Source organism: Perissodus microlepis, chromosome 16 (genome assembly GCF_051167445.1).
Source record: "Perissodus microlepis isolate ML-2025 ecotype Zambia chromosome 16, ASM5116744v1, whole genome shotgun sequence".
Lineage (NCBI taxonomy): Eukaryota > Metazoa > Chordata > Actinopteri > Cichliformes > Cichlidae > Perissodus > Perissodus microlepis.
The window spans coordinates 23,688,105-23,713,203 of NC_140476.1; the positions used below are offsets into that span (position 1 = coordinate 23,688,105).

A 25,099-nucleotide genomic window follows, 5' to 3' on the forward strand; every position below is an offset into this window, starting at 1 on the left:
CTCCTGTGAGAACCAGTTCACAGTAGACACCAAATTTATGTTAAATAACTAATGAGACAGTGTGATATCTCATGTATTGTTGTTCATCTGAACTTGAATTTAATTTTAGAAAATGGCCAAAAAAAGGTAAAAAAACAAAAACAAAAAACAAAATACACAATACAGCTTTCTTCACATAAGGCTTTTTGGTCTTTTTATCATAAGATAACTGTCTTAATAAAGTCTATATCTCAATCAATTACCAGAAGAGCACTTTAGATCTTTTGTTTTTGGAGTTTATTGTAAGACAGAATGACACGTACAAGGTCACTCAAACACTATCAAAAACATAACAATGAAAGTAATGAGGGAAAAACTGAAGCAGGAAGTAATACAAACACAGGAAACAAATGGAAAAGAGGAAATATGCAAAAGACAACTAACCCTAATGAATACTAACAACAACACAGAAATGAGACAGAGGTAGGAACATAAAGAAACACTGCAGGAAAAAAACTGCCTCTAATATGAGGTAATACAATGTGGTATGAAGCAAAACATATGATCGTGAACTGAAACTGAGTAAAACAACTATGAAGAAGAAGGAAAAGAAATGAAAGACTTAATTACAATAATACCACAATAGATTAAAAAAACTACCAGAAGAAGAAAATTACATTAAAAATCAAATAATTTCAAATAGAAAAATCAAGAATTAACCACCTATGCTTAGCCATGCTTGTGTTTGATCTCCACTGACTTATAAAAAAGCTACAACAAAATACCTCATCATGACAGAGCATATCAAATTAAAGTTATAATGTGGAATTACAATCCCAGCTAAAACCGCAAAACATTTTTTGATTATATTATTTCTGAGAAACTGTACATTGATTTTATGGTATTTTTTCACAGATCCACTTAAGAGAAGTTGAACATGGGATATCATTCCAGGACTTTTTATTATTATTTATGATATGAGCACAGTTTTCCTGTCCACCACCATTATCGGGTTGGTCTCCTGCCCAGTACCTAGCAGGTCAGTGACAAAAACATTGTCTTATTATTACTGAAGAAAAACTGAGATGCTTTGGTGTTGGTGCTTCCATCAGACTGCAGTACATCATGACTAATATAGTAACTTCTTCTGATCAATGTTACCAAAACAAGTCATTAGCACACATCTTTAACCTATTGGCCTTGCAGTTTGGCTCATCCCACTGACATGTAACATCGCAAATGTGGGTATCTCTGCATATATGTATGGGTTTTACAAATATCTTTTTGAAATGTAATAAAAGTAGTAAACTAAACCAAAAGTGAAGTCTTACCTGAGAGTCAGCGGGGTTCCATCTACCCATTTCCATGTTCCCTCCTTTTCTTTGTCATTCAAACCAATCCAAGCGTCTTCTGTGATGATTACAGAGAGGATCATCTGTTTAATAGAAAAATTTAAAAAGAAAAGACTTTCATTTTAGATTTGAACCACAATTTATTCAAATTTCTTTTAGGATTTTAAAAAAATCCTAAACCACCACAAATTAAACCATTTTCTCTTTCCTTTTTCCCCTTGTTTTGCTTTTACATATTTATTGCAGCATTTACCCTCAACAATGGAGATACATTTTCCACAGCTAAAACAGGAAAACACACCACTTAACAGGCAACATGCTTTCATACACTCCAACCTTTAATTTATTTGTTATGTTGTTTTTTTTTAAAACAATGAGTAAGTCATTGCCACTAAAATCTCTTAATACTGTCTAAACGTATTATAAACGTGTTCAAAATTATCTTAGAAGTGTTTGCTCATTTCAAGATGTCCCACACATTTCATAAAACACAACTTTTACTAAAGCATGTACATTAGTGTGTCAGAGTTAAAAAACAAACAGGTAGAGTGGAACAGTACAGTTTGCAGGACAAACATGTACAGTGGAAACAATACATAGTGCATTAGTATACTAATAGTAATGAAAAATTGTCTTCAAATTATCGGATGCACCTGCCCCTTGGCTACAAACTCCTGTCCAGCTCATAGGAAGTGCTCTCTTTTGCAGTGTATCAGTGGAAGAATCTTTGGAAACTACATTGCATGTGTTCTTGTACAGTTATTAATTTATTTTTCTAACTTCCAAGGGTTTCATTCACTGTAATCTGTGGGATTGTTGCAAAGCAGCAGTCCCAGTGTATGTTATCAGACGCTTCTTCTTCCCTAACTAGTCTCACACCATTTGTGGTAGACAAACTATTCATACCTCAAAATGACTGGCTCAATTATCCACTGTGTGTTTCTATTCTGATTTTCTAAATCTTGCACCATTTCTGAAAATTCCACTTTTTAGTTAGTGGCAGAGTTACCTCTTTTTCACCTCTTCCTTGCATGTCGATGGTTGTGAGTTAAAATACAGCATGGGACTTTTTTCACAATTACATTTTTCAGAAGTCTTTTTTTCTTATTCTTTTAATCACACACAGAAAATCTAATTACCTGCCCATGTATTTATGAGACTTCTGCTTTTAACTTTGTTAACCAGCCTTTAACTCATTGCCTCCAGCATTTTAGATGCACCAGAGGCAAGATACAGACTACCAGTAGCAACAATCTCACTGCAATTTCTCCAGAAATTGCGAAAACAGAAAAGTCTACCTTTTTTTTTCTCACTGAGACAAAATTATAGTTGTTTCAGGGTTTTATGTGTAGTAAATGTGTTGTAGATATGTATTAATTTCTAGATTTTTGTTCAAAACCGGACAAATTGTTTACATTAAAATAAACAGGAGTTTGAACTTTAATATTTATTTCCAAACACAATAACACACACATACACAAACACTGTACCTGTTCTTCAGGAGTGTCAATAACCATCAGATCTGCTCCTCTGTCTCTGCAGTTCTTTCTGGCTGTATCCCAGGAAGCAGAGCTTTCAGAGAGGAGATAACAGCTACAGCTAAAGTTGCTCCATCCTGCAGGACATGCTTTGTCTAGAAGAAATTACAGAGACGTAGTAGTACAGTTAGTGAATGATGTTTTAAGAATTCTATAATAATGCTCATTTGATCTTTATTTAATTAAACAGGATCATCTAACAATAAGATCTATGCACACTGCATTCACTTACAGAGAATAACAGTTTTACAACAACAACAAAGTGTGTGTGACACATTTTTTGCCAGGAAATTAAAAGCTAAAGTGAACTGTGCTAACTTTTTAAAATATTTTTTGTGCTGTGATCACTTTCATATCTGCCACTAATTTAGTGTTCCTGCTGGAATGACCACAAATATTATGTCTGAGAATGTGAGGGCAGTGCCATGACTTAAGTGTCTGCTTATTTTTATTTGCTCCCTAAATACCGCTAAAATCGTTTGCTAATGTATCTTACATCATGCGATTACTAAACAATTTTAACCTCCAGATCCATGTATGTATGTATGGAAATACCCATTGATTTCAGATTGTCCTTAATGACAGAAAACTACATCTTCAGCTAATTGCCTCCTTAATTGGTGGAGCTTCTCTTGGTTTTCAGCAAAGGAGTAGGCCATCCATTACTTCTTTCATTTCAGGTGAGTTCAACTTTGTAAAAGCACAAAAATGGATATTTTTCCTCTAATTCAGGAACACCTTGGAACTGAACCTGAGTTGATGCTGACTTACTTGACTCTCAGGGGTCGGCAACCTTTCTGATGATGAGTGCCATTTTGAGGAGAAATGTATTTTGAATGAAGAAATGCTAAATTTGATCGAACAAAATTCATTGCTGCGTGCAAAAAATGTATTTCAGTGTTTGCTATTATCCATATACACACACAACAACAGCCCCTCTCGCTCAGTTTTTGCATTTGTTCTTGCTCAGAGCTCTGCGGATCTCGCAATGTGTTGCTCGTGCTCTCAACATCTCTGCCCCTGCGCATTCAACTCTTTCTGTACAGTGTTATATTTGTGCCACAAAACCAACCAATCACAGACTTGGATGCAAAAATTCTGATTGGCTGTTTTGGTCTCCAATCAGCTCGCTGGCTACTGTAGACAAACCCAGGCAAATATCCCAGAATGCATTTTGTCCAAAACTCAAACAAGGCAGTTGCGGGGGAACGTAGTGTGGCGGAGTTTGAAATATTACTCTTTCTGGATTACAAAATACACTTTTAAGATATTTTCAGGCTAGAATGTTGCTGTGTAAACTTCAAATATCAGCTCGATTTATTAAGACATGACATATTTGCAAAAGTGTTCTAACGTTTGCTCGAAACATATGTGGGCATCCCACAGGCAAATGGAAACCATGAAGAGGCCGCTAGGCGCTACATATATACAGTGGCTTGCAAAAGTATTCGGTCCCCTTGAACTTTTCCACATTTTGTCACATTACAGCCACAAACATGAATCAATTTTATTGGAATTCCACTTTAAAGACCAATACAAAGTAGTAAACACGTGAGAAGTGGAACGAAAATGTCAAAGGGAAATTGTTTTTATATAATGTGATCAGCTCCATGAAATGTGCTTTTTATTGATCAGTAAGCAATCTACATGTCTACGTGACTTTTCACCTAATAACACCTAATAAAATCATACATAATTCCAAACATATTTTACAAATAAATAACTGAAAAGTGGGGTGTGTGTAATTATTCAGCCCCCTGAGTCAATACTTTGTAGAACCACCTTTTGCTGAAATTCCAGCTGCCAGTCATTTAGGGTATGTCTCTACCAGCTTTGCACATATAGAGACTGAAATTCTTGCCCATTCTTCTTTGCAAAACAGCTCCAGCTCAGTCAGATTAGATGGACAGCGTTTGTGAACAGCAGTTTTCAGATCTTGCCACAGATTCTCGATTGGATTTAGATCTGGACTTTGACTGGGCCATTCTAACACATGGATATGTTTTGTGTTAAACCATTCCATTGTTGCCCTGGCTTTATGTTTAGGGTCGTTGTCCTGCTGGAAGGTGAACCTCCGCCCCAGTCTCAAGTCTTTTGCAGACTCCAAGAGGTTTTCTTCCAAGATTGCCCTGTATTTGGCTCCATCCATCTTCCCATCAACTCTGACCAGCTTCTCTGTCCCTGCTGAAGAGACGCACCCCCAGAGCATGATGCTGCCACCATCATATTTGACAGTGGGGATGGTGTGTTCAGAGTGATGTGCAGTGTTAGTTTTCTGCCACACATAGCGTTTTCCATTTTGGGCAAAAAGTTCCATTTTGGTCTCATCTGACCAGAGCACCTTCTTCCACATGTTTGCTGTGTCCCCCACATGGCTTGTGGCAAACTGCAAACGGGACTTCTTTTGGTTTTCTTTTAACAATGGCTTTCTTCTTGCCACTCTTCCATAAAGGCCAACTTTGTGCATTGCACGACTAATAGTTGTCCTATGGACAGATTCCCCCACCTGAGCTGTAGATCTCTGCAGCTCGTCCAGAGTCACCATGGGCCTCTTGGCTGCATTTCTGATCAGTGCTCTCCTTGTTCGGCCTGTGAGTTTAGGTGGACGGCCTTGTCTTGGTAGGTTTACAGTTGTGCCATACTCCTTCCATTTCTGAATGATCGCTTGAACAGTGCTCCGTGGGATGTTCAAGGTTTGGGAAATCTTTTTGTAGCCTAAGCCTGCTTTTAATGTCTCAATAACTTTATCCCTGACCTGTCTGGTGTGTTCTTTGGACTTCATGGTGTTGTTGCTCCCAGTATTCTCTTAGACAACCTCTGAGGCCGTCACAGAGCAGCTGTATTTGTACTGACATGAGATTACACACAGGTGCACTCTATTAGCACTCATCAGGCAATGTCTATGGGCAACTGACTGCACTCAGACCAAAGGGGGCTGAATAATTACGCACTTTGCAGTTATTTATTTGTAAAAAGATGTTTGGAATCATGTATGATTTTCGTTCCACTTCTCACGTGTACACCACTTTGTATTGGCCTTTCACGTGGAATTCCAATAAAATTGATTTATGTTTGTGGCTGTATATATATATATATATATATATATATATATATATATATATATATATATATATATATATATATATATATATATATATATATATATATGTATGTATGTATATATATGTATATATATATATATATATATATATATATATATATATATATATATATATATATATATATATATATATATGTATGTATATATGTATGTATATATATATATATATATATATATATATATATATATGTATATATGTATATATATATATATATATATATATATAGATGTATATCAGGGGTCGGCAACCGTGGGCACTTGTGCCACAGTTGGCATGACATGAGAAGGGTTAACTGATGGCATAACATGCAGTGAATTCATCTGAGAAGGTGCATAAAAAAATAAATGGCAGGTCCAGCGGTGCACATGACAAATTAGCTCGCATAGACACATTAGTTGTGCCACTTCTTAATGCTTAGTGACAGTATCTTGGCTAACAACCCCAACTACCAGATTCAACTTGTAATTGGCTAAAAACAACTAAGCCTACTGGTGAGAGGGACGTTGCTATCTGGCAGTTTTTTCAAGTGATGTTGAAACGTCCAGATTCCGAGACTTCAAATGCTTCGGGAGCTGTCTGCTCAGTGCAGCATCAGCACCATGGAAATACACGGATACATCCATAGACTCGAGACAAAATTCACAATGTGTTTTTGGGACTTTCAGGTGTATGGACCAATGCTTTCTTTTCTGATCAAACCAGAAAGCTTTAATAAGCAGCTGGATTTGTCTCGCTTTAACTGGCTGGACACAGAGGACATCGAAATGCAGCTAATTGAACTGAAAAGCTCGACTCTGTGGGGGTCAAAATTTACAGAACTACAGACGCAGCTGGAATCCATAGCTGTGCGTGTTCATGGAGCTTGCATTTTCACCTGCTGGACATCACTACTTGACAAGTTTGTCTTCTGAACATTGCAGAGGCCTTAATGACAGTATTTGGCTCTACATATCTGTGTGAGCAGATTTTCTCTCACATGAAGAGTGTCCTCAGGTAGCCGTCTGAATGCTGGACACTAGGAGACCTGTGTCTCTGATTCGGAGACCAGAGATCACATTAACATGTGTATCCCTGTATTAACAAACATTCCATATTGGCCCAGTTTATTTTTCTTATCATTGTTGTAAGGAGAGCATAAATAGCATTTGCATTTTCTGTTGTACAGTTCATTTGCTGTTATGGAGTTCTTGTTATGGATAAGAAGCGTCTTTTTTTTGTTTCAAAATAGCTGATCTGCATTATGCCTGCATCTGCGAACAAATATAATTCTGTAAAGTTGTTCTATATAGTGTGTAACTGTTGATATAGAGCGTTATTAAATTTATTGCTAATGCAATCATATGGCACATTGACTTCTGAGGAAATTTTAGATGGTACTCATCATCAGAAAGTTTGCCGATCCCTGGTCTAGGCATTCTAGGATCCAGCTGTGGGGCATTGAGTCATAAGCCTTGTTATAATCAATCCAAGCAGTGCATAGGTTAGTCAGCCAAGTCTTGCAGTCTCAGGCAACTGCTTGGTCTACCCGTAGCTGGTGTTCTGCGCCCGGCTCATGCATTGAGCCATATGCCTGTTCATCTTAGCCGCTATGATGCCTGACAGGAGTTTCCATGTGGTACTAAGACAGGTTATTGGTTGGCAGTTGGATGGGACCGGTCCCTTCTGGGGGTCCTTGAGGATCAGGACTGTCCTGCCTTCGGTTAGTCATTCTGGGTGTCTTTCGTCAATTAGCAGCTGATTCATTTGTGGCGGTAGGCGCTCATGGAGTGCAGTCAGCTTCTTCAGCCACTAGGCATGAACCATGTGGTTCATGCCTGGTGGTGTCCAACTCTTCATACTGGAGACCCTTTCTTGGATGTCTGAGCATTGCTGTTATGGGTTGCGTCCTTCTCCCATATGTTTTTCCAGTATTGCTCCATCTCCAGCCTTGGTGGTACCATTCTCATATTATTCCCCTGCCACTGAGAGTACACCTTGACTGGTTCTGTGGAGAACAGCTAATTTATTCTCCTGCCTTCGATCTCTCTGGTGTACCTCTTTAAGCGGCTGGCCAAGGCTGTGAGTCATTGCTTGGCAGTTTCCAAGGCCTCAGGTATGGACAGCTTGCTATACTTCTTAGGCACCTTCTTTCTGCACCCCCGATATTTGGCTAACCTCCCTCCGTGCTACTTTGATCTTAGCCTCTAGTCTCCTTCTCCATGGAGGGCACTGTTCATTGTGGCTGTTCAAGTTCTAGCCAAGTATCTCACTGATTACTGCTGCTTCACGTAGTCTTGGTAACTGGCTACGGGTGATCCAAGTTTCAAGCTTCATGATGTTGTCTTTCAGGTCAGTTCCTGTCTCACTCAAAAAACCTTCTTTTATCACACTTGGGGCATGGTGCCCAATCTCGGGTGGGGGTGATGATATCTCCTCCCTGACCTGTCATCCTGGCTCCCCCTTTCCGTAGCATTTGTGTTGTACCTCGTCAATCTCTAGCTGTGAGAGCAATCCCTTCTTTTGAATGTTGGAACACTGAGCTACTAGTTTTTTTGCCATCAATGTGGATGTTGGGTATCGAAGATTCCATAGGTCTCTCATCCTTTTCATGTAACCTCTTCCGTCAGGGTTACTTGAGTAGTAGCATTCCAACAACGCCCTATTTTCATCTCTTGCCCACCGGTGACTTCCTGTTCCAGTAGCCCACTTCTCATCAGGGTGCCCTGATGAGAAGTGGACCTTGCGGACCTTGTTTATCCAGGCGCCGTCTGAGCCTGCATATATATCTATATCTATATCGATATCTATTATTTAATTTCGTTTCTGTATATAACTTGTGAATATGCGCGCGCATGCGCATGCGCATGCGCCAACCAGCGTGCAGCCTGTTACAGTCGCTCCTGCTTTTTCTCTTAGTTTTGCTCTGTTTTCTTACATATTCTTTTTTTTTCTGACTAGTATTTTCATCCGTTTATTATCTTTCACTCAATCATGTGGATTGAGAGAGTTTTTGTTCTTCTGGTGGCCGTGGAACTATTACTTTTATCAAGGAACGGGACCGCGGCACATCTCCTACACGTACGGACCGTTTACTCCAGAGATCAGCTGATCACCCTGATGCCGGCTGGCTCGCTGGCCAGACCCGCAGAAGTACCAGCTGAAATTTGGAGAAAAACACATCGGGGATGCAGAGGTCAAGGACAGAAGAGAAGAAAGAAGGAGACGGTGAGACAGCGGAAGCTCGAAGCGAGGAGGTATAAACCGTGTCTGCCATCTATCGTAATGGGAAATGTGCGATCATTATCGAATAAAATCGACGAGCTCTCAGCACTAGTACGGAGTCAGAGGGAATACCGAGACAGGGACAGCATCGCTAGCGGTAAGCGGAAAGGAGGTGGGCTTGCTGTTTTAGTTAACAACCGGTGGTGTAACCCTGCCAACATAACAATCAAAGAAAGGATTTGTTGCCCGGACATTGAATTGTGTGCTGTTGGACTCAGGCCGTATTATTTACCCAGGGAATTCTCTCACGTCATCTTGGTGGCTGTTTATGTTCCTCCCTCTGCTAACCCCACAGCTGCATGTGACACTATCCACTCTGCCATAGCCCGGTTACAGACTCAGCACCCGAGTGCCTTTATTGTAATCTCGGGTGACTTCAACCATGTATCACTGGACAATACACTAACAACATTCAGACAATATGTGGACTGTCCGACCAGGGGAGAAAAAATTCTAGACCTACTGTATGCTAATGTCAAGGATGCATACAGCTCCTCCTCCCTCCCCCCACTTGGTAGGTCAGATCATAGCCTGATTCACCTCACCCCCCGCTATGTGCCAATTGTGAGGAGGGAACCTGTGACCACGAGGAGCTTTAGGAAGTGGTCAGAGGAAGCCTTAGCAGAACTACAGGGCTGTTTCGAGGTGACCAACTGGGAAACACTCTGTGAGCCTCACGCCGAGGACATCGATGGGCTTACTGAGTGTATCACGGACTACATAACTTTCTGTACCGACTCCATTGTTCCAGCTCAGACTGTTCATTGTTACCCAAATAACAAGCCGTGGGTGACTAAGGACATCAAAGCCCTCCTCAACAACAAGAAGAGGGCTTTCAGAGGGGGCAATAAAGAGGAGGTGAGGAAGGTCCAGGTGTTACTAAAGGACAAGATCAGAGAGGCTAAGGACAATTACAGGAGGAAGCTGGAGTGGAAACTCCAGCAGAACAGCATAAGAGAGGTGTGGAGGGGCATGAAGACCATCACTGGATTCAGGCCAACCAACAGCAGGGGAGCTGAGGGAGGTGAGAATAGAGCTAACAAGTTGAATCTGTTTTTCAATAGATTCGACACCACAGTGTCTGCTCACACCCCCACAACCTCACCTGTGGTCAGCCTGGAATCCAGAGCCACACCACTGTGCCAGCCTCTCTCTTCACATGGCGCTGTTGCCTCCTGTGAGATTCCTGACACCCCTCCCCCACCCATCACCTTCACTCAATACCAGGTTGAGATGCAAATGAAGAGACTTCACTCAGGCAAGTCTGCTGGACCAGACGGAGTGAGTCCCCTCGTCCTCAAGACCTGTGCCCCCCAGCTGTGTGGAGTCTTTCATAAACTGTTTATGCTGAGTTTGAGTCTGCAGAGGGTACCAGTGATGTGGAAGACATCATGCCTCGTCCCTATTCCAAAGGCGCCACGTCCCAGTGGCCCCCAGGATTACAGGCCCGTGGCACTGACCTCCTGGACCAGCTGCGACCCATAGTAAGATCACATCTGGATCCCCTTCAATTTGCTTATCAGCCTCGTCTCGGAACTGAGGACGCTATCATCTACCTGCTCAATCGTGTCTACACTCATCTGGACCAGCCGGCGAGCACTGTGAGGGTCATGTTTTTTGACTTTTCTAGTGCTTTCAACACCATCAGGCCGACCCTCCTGGGTGATAAGTTAACAGCGATGCAGGTGGATGCTTCTCTGGTGTCCTGGATTGTTGATTACCTGACAGGAAGACCACAATATGTACGTCTCCCACAGTGTGTGTCTGACAAGGTAATCAGCAGCATAGGGGCACCACAGGGGACTATCCTCTCCCCCTTCCTCTTCACCCTCTACGCCACAGACTTCAGCCACTGCACAGAGACCTGCCATCTTCAGAAGTTTTCTAATGACTCTGCGGTGGTTGGATGCATCAGCAGGGATGATGAGACAGAGTACCGGGCTGTGGTCGACTCCTTTGTCACGTGGTGTGAGCAGAATCATCTGCAGCTCAACGTGGAAAAGACCAAGGAATTGATAGTGGACTTCAGGAAGACCAGGAATGTGGTACAACAAAGTCAATCCACTTCACAGTGTCTGGTCTGAGGGAGAATGCGGAGTACTTCTTCAGAGTCAGAGCTGAGAACTATGCTGGATTCAGTGATGCTAAGGAAATGACTACTCCTGTAGTGGTCAAAGACCAGCTTGGTAAACTACAAGCTTGTTATAATAATCAGAACATGCCATGCAATTAGTAGAGACTACACCTAATTTCTCCTGTTGTAACTCTTTTTGGTACTTTCAGTGTTGACATTGTGGAGGACTATAAATACCTTGGAGTACACATTGACAATAAACTGGACTGGGCTAAAAACACCACAGCACTTTACAGGAAGGGCCAGAGTCGTCTCTATTTTTTGAAGCGACTGAGGTCCTTCAACATCTGCCAGAAAATGCTCAGGATTTTCTACGAGTCTGTTGTGGCCAGTGCGATCCTCTATGCTGTTGCATGCTGGGGGAGCAGGCTGAGGGTAGCAGATTCCAACAGACTCGATAAACTGATCTGTAAGGCCAGTAATGTTGTGGGGATGGAGCTGGACTCCCTCAAGGTGGTGTCGGAGAGGCGGATGTTGTCCAAGATAAAGACAATGTTGGATAACACCTCCCACCCACTCCATGACATGCTGGTCAGTCACAGGAGCACGTTCAGTGAGAGACTGAGATTACCGAAAAGCACCACTGAACGACACAGGAAATCATTCCTGCCTGTGGCCATCTCCCTGTACAACGCATCCACTTAACACACTGTTTACTGCTACAGCTACACATGTTTCTTTTTCAGCTATTTATTAATAAGTGACTTTTATGTATATATATATATATTAGGGGTGCAACGATACACAAAATTCACGGTTCAGTTCGGTTCAATACTTTGGTGTCACGGTTCGATATTTTTTCGATACAAAAAAAATCGTTCATGCCTTTTTAATTTCTCATTTATTAAAATTCTCAATATATATTTTAACTCAAAAGTACAGTTTTTGAATTTAATGTTGCTGAAACAACAAAGTAATAAAAAAAAAAAATCTATCTGATGGAGAAATCACTCATCTTTGGAAAAGAGAGTTTAGAGAAATGGCTCTTTCCAAAATAAAAGCTATACTATACGCTTCTTCTGGGGTATATTCTCAGCAGCATATTAAACATATCAGGTCCCCATAAGGAGAATCATGTGCTAACGGCTGTCTAAATGACTCGGGTCAAGTTTGTAGCATGCGAGCTTGTTGTTTTTGTCTGCTTCCACTTGTCTTTGCACTAGGATGATGTCGGAGTAAATGTGCAGTCATATTCGCTGTGTTCCCACTAGTGCTGTCAGTGTTAATCTGAAATGACATTAACGCCACAACACGGCAAATCTCCGTTAACGAGCTACCGCGGATCGCCCCGTGCGTGGGGATGGACGGCCAACACGTTAACGAGCAAACTGCGCTAACGCACTAGTTCCCACCAATGTAATTGAGCATTGCGTGGCACATCCAACATACTGTTTTACTTTTGTCCATGACGCGCTTACCTTCAGGGTCATACGTCACATGAAAACCAAAATAGTTCCAAACGCCAGATCTGAATTAGGGTGGGGGAGGTTCAATTTGCCATGTTGCAAGGAGAGCTTAACTTCTGTCTCGCTAGCTTGCCCTGCGCTCAGTGAATCTGCGTTCGACTACTCCGCCTAGGCTGCACTGTCGAGGGCAGATCCACTGAGCGCTCAACACAGACAGCATCATCAGAAGGAAAGTTGATAAAATAAATTAAAAATTTTGTATTGTTCATACATATGCGTACCGAACCGAAAGCACTGTATCGAACGGTTCAATATCGATACGAGTATTGTTGCACCCCTAATATATATGTATATATTGTGCTATTCTTAGTTAGTGTATTGTCTGTCTTGTTAATGTTTTGTTTATAATGGAGCACTGTAACAAAAAATAATTTCCCCTGGGGATCAATAAAGTATTCTGATTCTGATATCCTTTTGTGTAGATACTTAAATTATTGAGCTTTTCATACATTCTCTGTGTAGGTACCTCTTCAACTTATTTTATATTATTCTCTTATGCTAAGAATCTGAATGTTAAAAACCTACATGCTGTCAATGGAAAGATGCTAAACTGTGTTTCATTGTTCTGGTAACAGTGAAAATAAAGATCTTACCTTATCTTACCTTAAACTACCTTACCTAACCTAACCTACATTTCAGTATTACGTATCATAAACCTCAGGTGGGTTATGTTTGCATCTGGCAAAAAACTATTTGTATGTTCTTTGTGATTTTTCTGTGTCATTTTTCTGCTGTGAAGATACCTGAGACTTGTTTGAGTCTTGACCTACATTCATTTTTATTAATAAATATTAATATAAACTAGTCCTCTCTTTAGATAAGGTCACAAAAAATAGTTAACTGAAAAAAGTCTGAATTAACAATAAATTAAAATTTGAAAAAAGTATTTATAAAATCTCTATTAAATCACGATAAGTTCACATCTTAATCAATATATAAATGAATGGGCACCTAAATACTTTGTTACTCACTTACTTAGACTTTAATACTTAAAATGATACCAAGAACACAGTAATATTTTCCATCATGACTACACATATCTGTATTCATGTGTTTATAAATTACACACTAAGGAGGATTAATGCTTTACAAATGATGAATTACACATTTACTAGTAGAATGGATTCCAGCATTTTTGTACCAACTGTATTTTTCTTGTAAATGTGAATTTGTGAATAGCATAAGATGCACTGCTGCAATCCAGCTTTAAAGTGATAAGCAGAGATGCAACAATGAAGCCAGTGGTTCATATAAATATGTGCCCCTAAAGATTAACGTTTGCTTTTTAAAATTTCTGTTGAATCAATTTCCACAGTAAGACCTTTTATAAAGACACAAGGACTCACTCTGGTTAAACAAGCTCTTCAGCCTCTTCAGCTCTTCTGTGATTTTGGTATGGTCGGCATGCAGCAGGTCTCTCTCCTCAGTCATGGAGAAAAGTTTGTTACTCATGGAAGAGAGATTTGTGTTTAGAAGGTCTTTCTCCTCAGTTATTGAGGAAAGTTGGATGTTCATTGCAGAGAGATGTTCAGCTGACTCATATAAGGAGTTATTGTCTGAAATACAGACAGATAAACAAATATGTTTTTGAGACACAAAAAGGCATTAATTCATGTACTAATTCTAATTATTTTACAGTTAAACAAAAATATTTTAACAGTCTGCCTCTAAGCAATGAAACATGCTAAATATGAAGGTTTTAGTTCCTTATTCACATGCTTTTACATGAGAATAAGGAACCATTGTTGCAATCTCATCATCCTAAAATGGTTTACATATTTTTAATTTGTGCGTATTTCTGCTTTCAAACGTTCATGTCTAATTTAATTAGAACACCAACACAACTCACAGTAGAAATAAAGAGCGATAATTCCAGCCACCAGGCCCAGAGAGAGAATAACAACTAAAGACAAACTTCTTTTACAGCTCCTTGGACCTGAAACAATGGAAAAGCAAAACAAAACTGAATGCAAAATAAAGTGAAAAATAGATGTTAAAACACATGTATAATTCTTTTCCCATGTCTCTCTCACTTCTTACCTGTGAGATTTGTCGAATGTGTTGGGTTATCAGGTTTGAGATGTTCAGTATTGACATAAATTTCCTCCATTGCATGAAAGGATGTGGATTATTTCTGAGAGCTCAGCTCGGCAGCACAAGCCATGTGAAGTGTGCGAGTCTCACTGGTTTCAGGTTATTCTTTTATTTTAAGTTCAGAGGAAGTTGACAACATGTGGTTTGTGCAGCTATGGTACCACTAGGCCTGTTCTCAAACTGTGTATATATGGTATCCAAATGAAAGGATACAGAAGACAAGTTTTTTTTCAAGGTTTTGTGGAGAACTTTCAAGAACCTGATCTGTGGGACTGTTTTGTGTACAGCTAGGGTGCTGCTACTACTTTGGCTTTCTCAGTTTTATTTTGAATTTGATTGTTTATCTAATTTTCCTCTTGATTTTAATATTGCTGTCGGGTTTTAACAAGTGGCTGTGTTTTATCTGTTTGCACTACAAACAGACAACACATGCATTTATTTGTGGAAAGTAAATTAAATGTGATTGAATTTAGATATTGTTAGAGATGAATACTGCCAATTGAAGAAACAGGTGCTTTGCATGCTTTGCTAGGTTGATGTGTGGTTTTGATGTATATTCACTTGGTAGAATGCTATTTTTGATGTGCTGTGTGGCTTCCTTTCAGGCTATACTGTCACCTCAATGCATATTTAACCTTATCCTTGTTTTAGTATATACTGTTTTAAAATTGTTGGGGTTTTTTTTGTTGTTGTTTTTTCTTCTTTTTAAAAATTACACACCAGCTACACTTAGTTGTACTGATATTAATTGATTGATTTATTTAGCCTTTTCTTTTAAACATTTTACTTTAAAACCCAACCATGTCTCTGGCATAGTTTTTGTGGAATCTGTCAGGGGGAGTTTTGAAGATAGTAAGAGTGGTTCTAGGAGAGTAACACTAATGCCAATCTACAGCACATTAATAGTATATGTTAGTCATATTATGAAAAAAATCCTGACACAGGACCCGAGACATGAATCTGGCCTTTCATCAGAAATGGTTTCAGTGTAAGGGTGGCTGCCAAGAACTCATTCTTATGGATTCTTTACTCCCTATTTTCTAAAGAAAACAGGCAGTAAAGGTTGAGGTATGCCAAATTATATGAAAACTAGTTATTGGCAATGGGGATTATAGACCAGTTCTAATTTTTTATTGTTATTTTGGTATGTGAGCTTGTGTTCCACAAGTCCAGGTTATCTACCAGACACATTTGAACGGCCCTTACTTCCTGCCGCTCCGGGGTTTTTGTGGTCTGGTCTAACTTAGGGCTGGTTAACCTGAGTGATTTGTTTAGAGGCCAGACTCTGCTCTCCTTTCAGCAGCTTCAGCAATGTTTCAGCCTCCAGAATGTGGAAATTTTTTAGATACCTGCAACTGAGGCACTTTATAATTAATGACGGACCCTACAAGGTCTGCAGTGGAGGATGCTTTCTTCTCCCTGCAGCCTGGGAAGTCCATTAGCTCCTTTTATAAGGTCCTTAACTCCTAAAGCCCCTCACTTCCTGGCTTTTAAACAGGGTTGGGAAAGAGACCCAGGCTGCTCTATAACTGTTTCAGACTGGCATGAGATTTGGGTCTGTGCCTCTAAGATATCTGACTGTAACCAGGCTAAATCGATTCAGTTAAAAATTGCTCATCGTGTATACATAACACCCTCTTTAAAAAGTTGTCACGCCCGGGCGGCAAGCACAAGGGAATAGACTCAGGTGCAGACACCACACGGAGGCTCGGAGGGTGATTGAACGAAAAACAAGACTTTATTTCAGCCAGTGAAGGTGGCAACAACACGGGAAAAGATGGAGAACAAAAAACTCGCTAATCATGAACAGAAGGCAAAAGGTACTAAACAGACCTCTGAAATTGCTTAACCTTAACACTAAAGTAAAGCAATAACTCACATTATAACGCACTGTGCGGCAAAAAGCAACTCAGGGTTACTAGATACGAAAATAAGTAAGTCGCTGTGACGTGATTCTACAACTAAGAAACTGGAGTTTTAACGCACTGTCAGGCAGCAAGAAACTCAGAGTTGCTAGATACAATATTTAGACAGTTTTTCAACTCTCGGTAATGCTGCAGTGATCGTTTGACTTTGGGACCTGCAGCAGAGTTTGGGCCCAGACATGGCTAATGACGTCAGACTTAAAGACCGGATAATAACTCAAGTCATCTTGTTGCCTTAGAAACTGAACTCTAAACCTATAAATGCCAAGCCCACCCAAAACCTCTGTACCCTCACCCCTGACTGCAAAGTTAGACATCACCCAGATAGGAGAGGAAAGGTTGCCAAATTTGGTAAAAGTCATTCATAGTACCAGTAATGGGATATCTTATTTTCCCAAGGTGAAGTCTGTTTGTGAGTTCTGTAATACAGGATCTTTAATACAGGAATGTCTTTGCTCTTCCAAAGCTGCAGGATTAGCTTATTTGCAATGATCAGTGCATATGCTTGAAGACATTTTTTTTGCCTATTGTAGACCCTGTGCTTCTTTCAAAGTCCTAAATACAATTATTGAAGGACTTGGGTCAATCCTAATATTTAGAACACTGGATAGATATGTCAACATGCCACGCCAAAAACCCTGAAGCATTAAAAAAAGCGCAAAGCTATGCAGCAAAGTGCTGCACAGTGTCATGGATTTTGTCATGGATGAAATGTTTCAAGTTCAAGTTGTTTACTTTTTCTTTCCATATTCTTACAGTGCTACAGTGCTGCCGATCACTGGCAGTGACAGGCACTCACAGTAGAGTAAGGAAGGCAGTACTCCCGCCTCATCTGCATCAAAAATCCAAACAAAGCAACTCACATTGATTCAAATCCAAACAATCCACAGCAATTGATTCAAATAATAACACATCATAACAAATCCACTCAAATGGATTCAAATCCAACCAAATCCATAGAAATCAATTCTAATCATAACAAATCCAAACAACTCCATACAAATTGATTCAAGTCATAGCACATCATAACAAATACACTCAAACTAATTCAAATCATAACAAATCCAAACAGATCCATAGAAATCGATTAAAATCCAAACAAATCTATAAAAGTTGATTCAAATTATAGCGCATCATAAGAAACCCACTCAAAGTGATTCAAATAATAACAAATCCACTCAAACTGATTTAAATTATAACAAATCCAAACAAATCAACTCACATTCATTCACATCCAACCAAATCCATAGAAATCGACTGAAATCATAACAAATCCAAACAAATAGAAATTGATTCAAATTATAGCACATCATAACAAACATCACATTATAACAAATCCACTCATACTGAAATTTGGCCATGTTTCATTACTGTATGCTTGGAGCATATTTTGTAGTTGTTGATTGGCTCATCCCATATGGAAAAGATATATATAAATCTTGTCTTGTGTGAAACTTGTATGAAAAGCATACAAGAGTGAAAACAGATATAAGATCCCTTGAAAAATTATATAAATGAAAATTGTGTGTTTTGGATACTTACTAAAACAATATATGAAAGTAATGAGAAAGTGGCCACTTTCATGAGTAAATCATATAAGCCTTATATAATTCACTATATGAAGTAGGCCACATCTTATGCAAGTCTTTACTTGCATAAGATGTGGCATACATTAAGTTTTTACTATTTCTTTTCCATATGGGATTGCTCACAGCAAGTGTCCCATTAGATTTTTCTGAATTTAAATGTTGCTTGTTTCTATTGCAGTGAACTGAAGATAAGCCAGTAGCTCTTTGGGATCTTTGGTGGTGGTTTTCCGCACTCTTTTTGTTGTACAGCACCTTGAATGTAAAGTTGGTTGCTTTGTACATGTGCTTTTCCTCTCTCATCAGCTACTAGTAAGTCCAGCTCAATATATGGTTGTTTTATTTAGGATACTACTATAGGATATGCTGTGCTACAGTCAACTTTCATTGGGCTCTGAGCTACAACCGCTTATTTTTTGTCCTTTAAGAAATGTATTTAATGAAGGTATTTTAATATTGGAAAAAATCTGCTTCAATAGTGTATTTTCAAAACTGTGTGTAATTTTTTTAGTTAGTTTGAAAACATGAAAACACACTCCCTTTATATTTGGTGGTGTTGTCACATTTTAACCTCCTAGGACCTGGTATCCACATATGTGGACATCACATTTTGGGTTGTCTAGACCAAAATACTAAATTTTGCTCTACAAGGGCCTGATATCCACTTACAAAGACATTATACTGCCACTGTCCTATCGAAATTTAAAGCAAATGTCCTCATATGTGGGTCTCATTTTTTTCAGAGAGAAAAATCTGATAAAAAAAAAAAAATCACATAAGGAGGGATATTAGGCCCCTTATGTCAAACAGAGTGATTTGTGGCCCCAATAAAATGATTTGTGACCCTAGGAAGTAATAAAGGAAGTAATAAAAATATGATATCCATCAAAAAAATTATATTCATCCAAAATATGGTAGTTCATAGCTCATTGCTCCCCCCCCCCCCCCCCCCCAAAAAAAAGAATTAATTGATTATTTTAAAAAAGTTTTTATATCTAATGGCATTATTTTATTTTTAAGCCATTAAAAAAAGTTTTTACTTTTTATGCTTAAAAAACGCCATCTGGTGGTCGGTCAGCGCGTGAGCCTGTGTGTCTGTGCGTGCATATGTGTCTGTCCGTGCTTGTGTCTTGGGGTCCGTGTTTATGTGTTGTGTATGAAAATGTGTTAAACCACAGTAAAAGTTGTTAGTTAAACGTGCTTTTGTAACGTTCAGTATGGGGAGACATACAGGTTGCATGCCTTGGGGGAAGACTTTATTTCATTTTATTTGCATTTGTTTAATCCGAACAAAGAGATTTAGAATCAAAGTCAGAGTCACAAAAAACTCTCGCGATCCCCCCCGAGCATAAACGCACCGCGGCTCCCAACATAAAAAACTTCCTGAAAAAAGTCTTTTCTCCAAAAACGCACAACAAAAAACCCTAGAATAACTTTAGGCAACCCTCCTATACCCAAAACCTTATATTCGAAAACAGGGGAAAATTCCTGAAAAAATCCTTAGTCTTTCTTTTTCTTCAAACCAGCCCGTTTGACCGTTTCACCAAGCTCTGTCTCAAATTCAGCGCAAAGTCTAAGTTCTCCCTGTGCTCTTAATCGCACCGACCCGCAACCGCTGGTCGGTGCGATTAAAACGTCCTCCGGGTCGGAGGCTGACAGAGTTTAAAAAGCGGAGGAAAACGGTCAAAAAGAGACAGACTGGGAAAACCGTCAGACGCACAGGACATCTGTTTTGTTTCGAGCTGAAACAATGGGGGGGAAAGCCTTTAACTCTCTGGGGTCGCCGGACGTGCCGGCGCGTCAAAATCACATGACCAATTTAAGAGGACACAGCTACAAGATGCAGCATGTCAGAGTCTCCATTTCAACTTGGGTCGAAAGTGCGGACTTCAAACTATATACCAGTTTTTGAATTGTGTCGATGGGTCACGTAGAACCAGAGTTATTATAAAAAATACACGCGACGTTTTTTTCTGAACAAAACAGTGGTGTTTACAGCGGGAAGAATGGCAAAAACGGCGTTTTCTACAGACAGCGCTAGCAAACACTCTCCGCTTGCCAGTGAAAAAAGAAAAAGAAAAAACACCCCTTCCCTATTGGTGTTAGAGTTTACCATGTCAGCCAATCAAAAAAATGATAAGGCAACATGTGACATTTGGTTGTTTAGGGAGAAGGAGAAGTTTCTAGGAGTGACACCCGGGACGGAAAGCGGGCGAGCGAAAGAAAGAGAGAGAGCGAGTTTTGTATGTGAGACATTAGTGACGTTTAGCGTGTTTGAAGGCTGTAGTTAGTTTGTTGTGTAGTTATTGTTTTGTATTATGTGTCAGTTAGACTGCTGAATTTCATATTTGCTCTAAAAAAGCCGTCAAAGGCAGATTCCAGTGTAAACGCTGTTCCCACATGGAAAACTGGACTGATGCACCTCCTGCTGTCAGACCTGCAGGTTTAGGCCTGTGGTGTTCTCCTCTGTCTTATACTGAACACAAACTACATTTTTTGGACTGGCACAAATAATTTGTGTGCCTTCTTATTTGATGCAGCACACCTGATTGTTCTGTAAATAGATTTAAATGGTTATATAAAAAACGCCTGAGGCCATGGCTGCATTTTTAGGTGAATAGTACCATATAACTTTGTTGTTTGCAAAACTTGTGCATAATTTTTAGAAATGTACAATTTCTATTTGCATTTCAAGTTATGAAAATGATTCGTTAAACATGTTTGTGGGTTTTACAGTAAAAAATATAACTTTTTTCTACTCGGATTTTGAATTTTTTGTCTGAATTTAGATCAACTGTGCTAATATAGTATGCCACAATGAAAAAATAACTCAAATTTCAGATATTTGAGGTTGTGGTGAAAATAATGATACCAAACAAGGCAAGAAAAACATATTTTAAAGGTGAAATATAGAGGTAAAATCAAAAGTAGTCAAAAACGGCCAATTATACTCTGGACCCCAGAGGGTTAATGCTGTCTGAAAAACCCATTGCTTTTGGGATACCTGACAATGGCATTGGGAGGAAGATGCACAAGTCCATGTAGCGCTGGTTTAAGTCTGTGTCTGTAAAGCTGATCACTTTCGAGCCTTGCATGATTAACTTTGGTTTTAAACCTTGCTTAACCATAGCCCTGAGAATAATGTAAGCATCAAAACCCTTAGCATTATGAGCAATAAAGATAGAGCCCTTAAAGAGCGGGCGTCTAAAATGAGCCAGAAACTTTTCAGCGCAATCCTCACCCTGACAGCATAACTTATTCGCTGGGTTAAGGACTACGTATAAAAAAACGCTTTTTCTTTTTCACAATTTCGTTGTTGAGTATCTGACTAAGATGTCTCTTACCGCTACCGGAAGGGGGTCTAACGATCTGAGCTATGAGCTCAAGTGAGCCTTCACACATAACCGACCAATTTGATTGCACAGTTCTCAAGAATAAATCTTCAAATTCAGACAAATCATAATCACGTAAAATGACTGAAACATTATTTTGTAACTGTTGCCCTATCAACTCTAATTGTATAAGATCGCCTGGACTTGCATGCCAGAAAACCCTGTTTGTTATTTCACGGGCACTGCCCATTATACCTTGATAATATTGGGCGTAATTGGGTATATCGTGTGGAGGCAGGAAATTCAAAATTTCTCTAATTTCAACGTTATTAAATTTATTTCTGACAACTATAGACGGTTGTGCTGAACTGCTGGCGCAACTCTGGTCTGGATTACCGCCTTGCTGTTGAAAGGAATGATCGGGATCATTGTTTGCGGGGTTAAGTGGCTCGTTAGCAGAGACTATGTTTGGGGAAGAGCTGAGCGAATGCTGGCTATGGGAATCATTGAAACGATTTTCGTTTAACCTGTTTATTTGACTCAATAACTCTGGCGGTATTTGAACCTCATCCTGTATTTGCACCAAGGCTGATAAAGCCCGATTAAGCTCGAAAAACGGATCTGATGAATGAGAATGAGCCGGTTCTGACTCTGTTTGGGCCTCAACATGCTCCACTCCTAAACTCTCTTGCAGGGCACTTTCACTAGAGGCTAATCGGGCAAGAGCTAAATTAAGCATTTCTAAAGGGTCATTATTATTGATCACATCAGGTTGCTCATGGTTTTGTGGAGGTGTATTCTGTGAATGATGAGTATTTTCATTTAACCTAGCTAACGCTATTTCTAAAGCAAGAAATGGGTCTGTAATATCATGTTCCCGGTTATCCATTTTTTATTGTGTAACAAGAATATATAAAAACACAGTTGTTTGAGAAAGCAAAGAAAAGCAAAGAATTTTATTTTATTTTTTTTATATGACGAGTGGAATTAATTCAGCTATGAGACATACTGCACGAAGAGCTATAGAAGCCAGCTGGTCTCGCCTGCGCTTTGGCCTTGTCCTTCTTATCCTTGTGGTTCTGCCGCTTGTCCTGTTCCTCCTTCTGAGATGCTTAAGTAGCCCTAAGAATTTGAGGGTAATATACAAAACAGTTAGTCATGTTAAATACAAAGAGATAGTTTTTATAAAATGAGAAAAAAGTGAGAACCAAGAGAGACTGACCGTGTTTGGTTCTCAAAAGCAGGCGCGGTGCATTTCGTTTGCCTGATGGGGGAGAAGAACCGCCCGGAGCACGAGGACCAACCGCTGAGCACAAATCTTGCCTCTCCCGATCGGACAGACGGATATTTTTTTTTTCTCGGGAGGGAACTGTGGGAAGAACAAGAAGAAGAACAAGAAGAACAAGAAGAACAAGAAGAAGAAGAAACCTAGCGTAGAGAGCAGGTCTTGCCTCTCCCTGGCGGAGAGACGGATGTTCTTGCCTGTGGCTCGCTGGAGCACTGGTGGAGAAGAACTCAGTGAGCTCGAAAAAAGAAAGCTGTCCAAATCTGAGATGTCTAAAAAAGTTTGATAAGTTAAAAGAGGGTTAATGTTGTTTTTTCTTGTACAATTAGCTTTTAAGAGGGGAACAACAATGAAACAAACCTACCAATTTGATCGAGAGAATCACAGAGAGTAGAGTTGAGCACGCTTATTTCAGAGTCTAAAAAAGAAATAACGAGTATTTAAAAATATGGAAAAACAGTAAAAATATAAGCATTATATGAAGAAAGTAAGAAATGAGGTACCTGATGAGGCCATGATTGCTGTTATAGTATAGTGTACTAAAACACTTTTAGCTCCGAGTGTTAAACTCGAGCTTATATATATATATATTTTAAAAAGTGTATTCCAAGTGTTACAAACCCTATTTGCATGGTTTTTGAAGATTAAAAGCTTTTTGACAGAAATGGTTAAAATGAAAGTGCAAAATGTAGTTAGAAAAGGATGATTAACACTTACCGATTGATATGCACATAAGGAAAGAGACGCCAGTTGTTGAAGCGGTCTGGAGACGGGTCTTATGCGAACTCACAAACAGTCTGAGCGGCACCAGTTTGTAGATGCTTCAGAAGGTACAGTGGGGCAAAAAAGTATTTAGTCAGCCACCGATTGTGCAAGTTCCCCCACCTAAAATGATGACAGAGGTCAGTAATTTGCACCAGAGGTACACTTCAACTGTGAGAGACAGAATGTGAATATAAAAAAAATCCATGAATCCACATGGTAGGATTTGTAAAGAATTTTATTCGTAAATCAGGGTGGAAAATAAGTATTTGGTCAATAACAAAAATACAACTCAATACTTTGTAACATAACCTTTGTTGGCAATAACAGAGGTCAAACGTTTACTATAGGTCTTTACCAGGTTTGCACACACAGTAGCTGGTATTTTGGCCCATTCCTCCATGCAGATCTTCTCGAGAGCAGTGATGTTTTGGGGCTGTCGCCGAGCAACACGGACTTTCAACTCCCGCCACAGATTTTCTATGGGGTTGAGGTCTGGAGACTGGCTAGGCCACTCCAGGACTTTCAAATGCTTCTTACGGAGCCACTCCTTTGTTGCCCGGGCGGTGTGTTTTGGATCATTGTCATGTTGGAAGACCCAGCCTCGTTTCATCTTCAAAGTTCTCACTGATGGAAGGAGGTTTTGGCTCAAAATCTCACGATACATGGCCCCATTCATTCTGTCCTTAACACGGATGAGTCGTCCTGTCCCCTTGGCAGAAAAACAGCCCCATAGCATGATGTTTCCACCCCCATGCTTCACAGTAGGTATGGTGTTCTTGGGATGCAACTCAGTATTCTTCTTCCTCCAAACACGACGAGTTGAGTTTATACCAAAAAGTTCTACTTTGGTTTCATCTGACCACATGACATTCTCCCAATCCTCTGCTGTATCATCCATGTGCTCTCTGGCAAACTTCAGACGGGCCTGGACATGCACTGGCTTCAGCAGCGGAACACGTCTGGCACGGCGCGATTTGATTCCCTGCCGTTGTAGTGTGTTACTGATGGTGGCCTTTGTTACTGTGGCCCCAGCTCTCTGCAGGTCATTCACCAGGTCCCCCCGTGTGGTTCTGGGATCTTTGCTCACCGTTCTCATGATCATTTTGACCCCACGGGATGAGATCTTGCGTGGAGCCCCAGATCGAGGGAGATTATCAGTGGTCTTGTATGTCTTCCATTTTCTGATGATTGCTCCCACAGTTGATTTTTTCACACCAAGCTGCTTGCCTATTGTAGATTCACTCTTCCCAGTCTGGTGCA

At 39.9% G+C, this 25,099-nt stretch overlaps 1 protein-coding gene across 1 annotated transcript; it reads right to left on the reverse strand.

Annotated features, from left to right (window-relative positions):
• Positions 1-280: 280 nt before the first annotated feature.
• Positions 281-14,962, reverse strand: LOC146370951 (CD209 antigen-like protein C). The gene is made up of 6 exons (XM_084908712.1): positions 14,886-14,962; positions 14,702-14,769; positions 14,199-14,408; positions 2,822-2,964; positions 1,311-1,414; positions 281-1,011 (listed from the first exon to the last, which is right to left on the reverse strand). Exons 1-6 carry the CDS (start codon positions 14,960-14,962, stop codon positions 876-878), a joined length of 738 nt encoding a protein of 245 aa, XP_084764838.1. The 3' UTR covers positions 281-875.
• Between the last annotated feature and the right edge of the window lie 10,137 nt (positions 14,963-25,099).

Excerpts from the sequence above, each read along its gene's own strand:
- LOC146370951 (XM_084908712.1), bottom strand. The coding sequence starts at position 14,962 with ATGGAGGAAATTTATGTCAATACTGAACATCTCAAACCTGATAACCCA. Across the intron at positions 14,409-14,701 it reads TATCGCTCTTTATTTCTACT|ACAATAACTCCTTATATGAG; the intron begins GTGAGTTGTGTT and ends TCTGTATTTCAG. Across the intron at positions 1,415-2,821 it reads TTGACACTCCTGAAGAACAG|ATGATCCTCTCTGTAATCAT; the intron begins GTACAGTGTTTG and ends TCTATTAAACAG.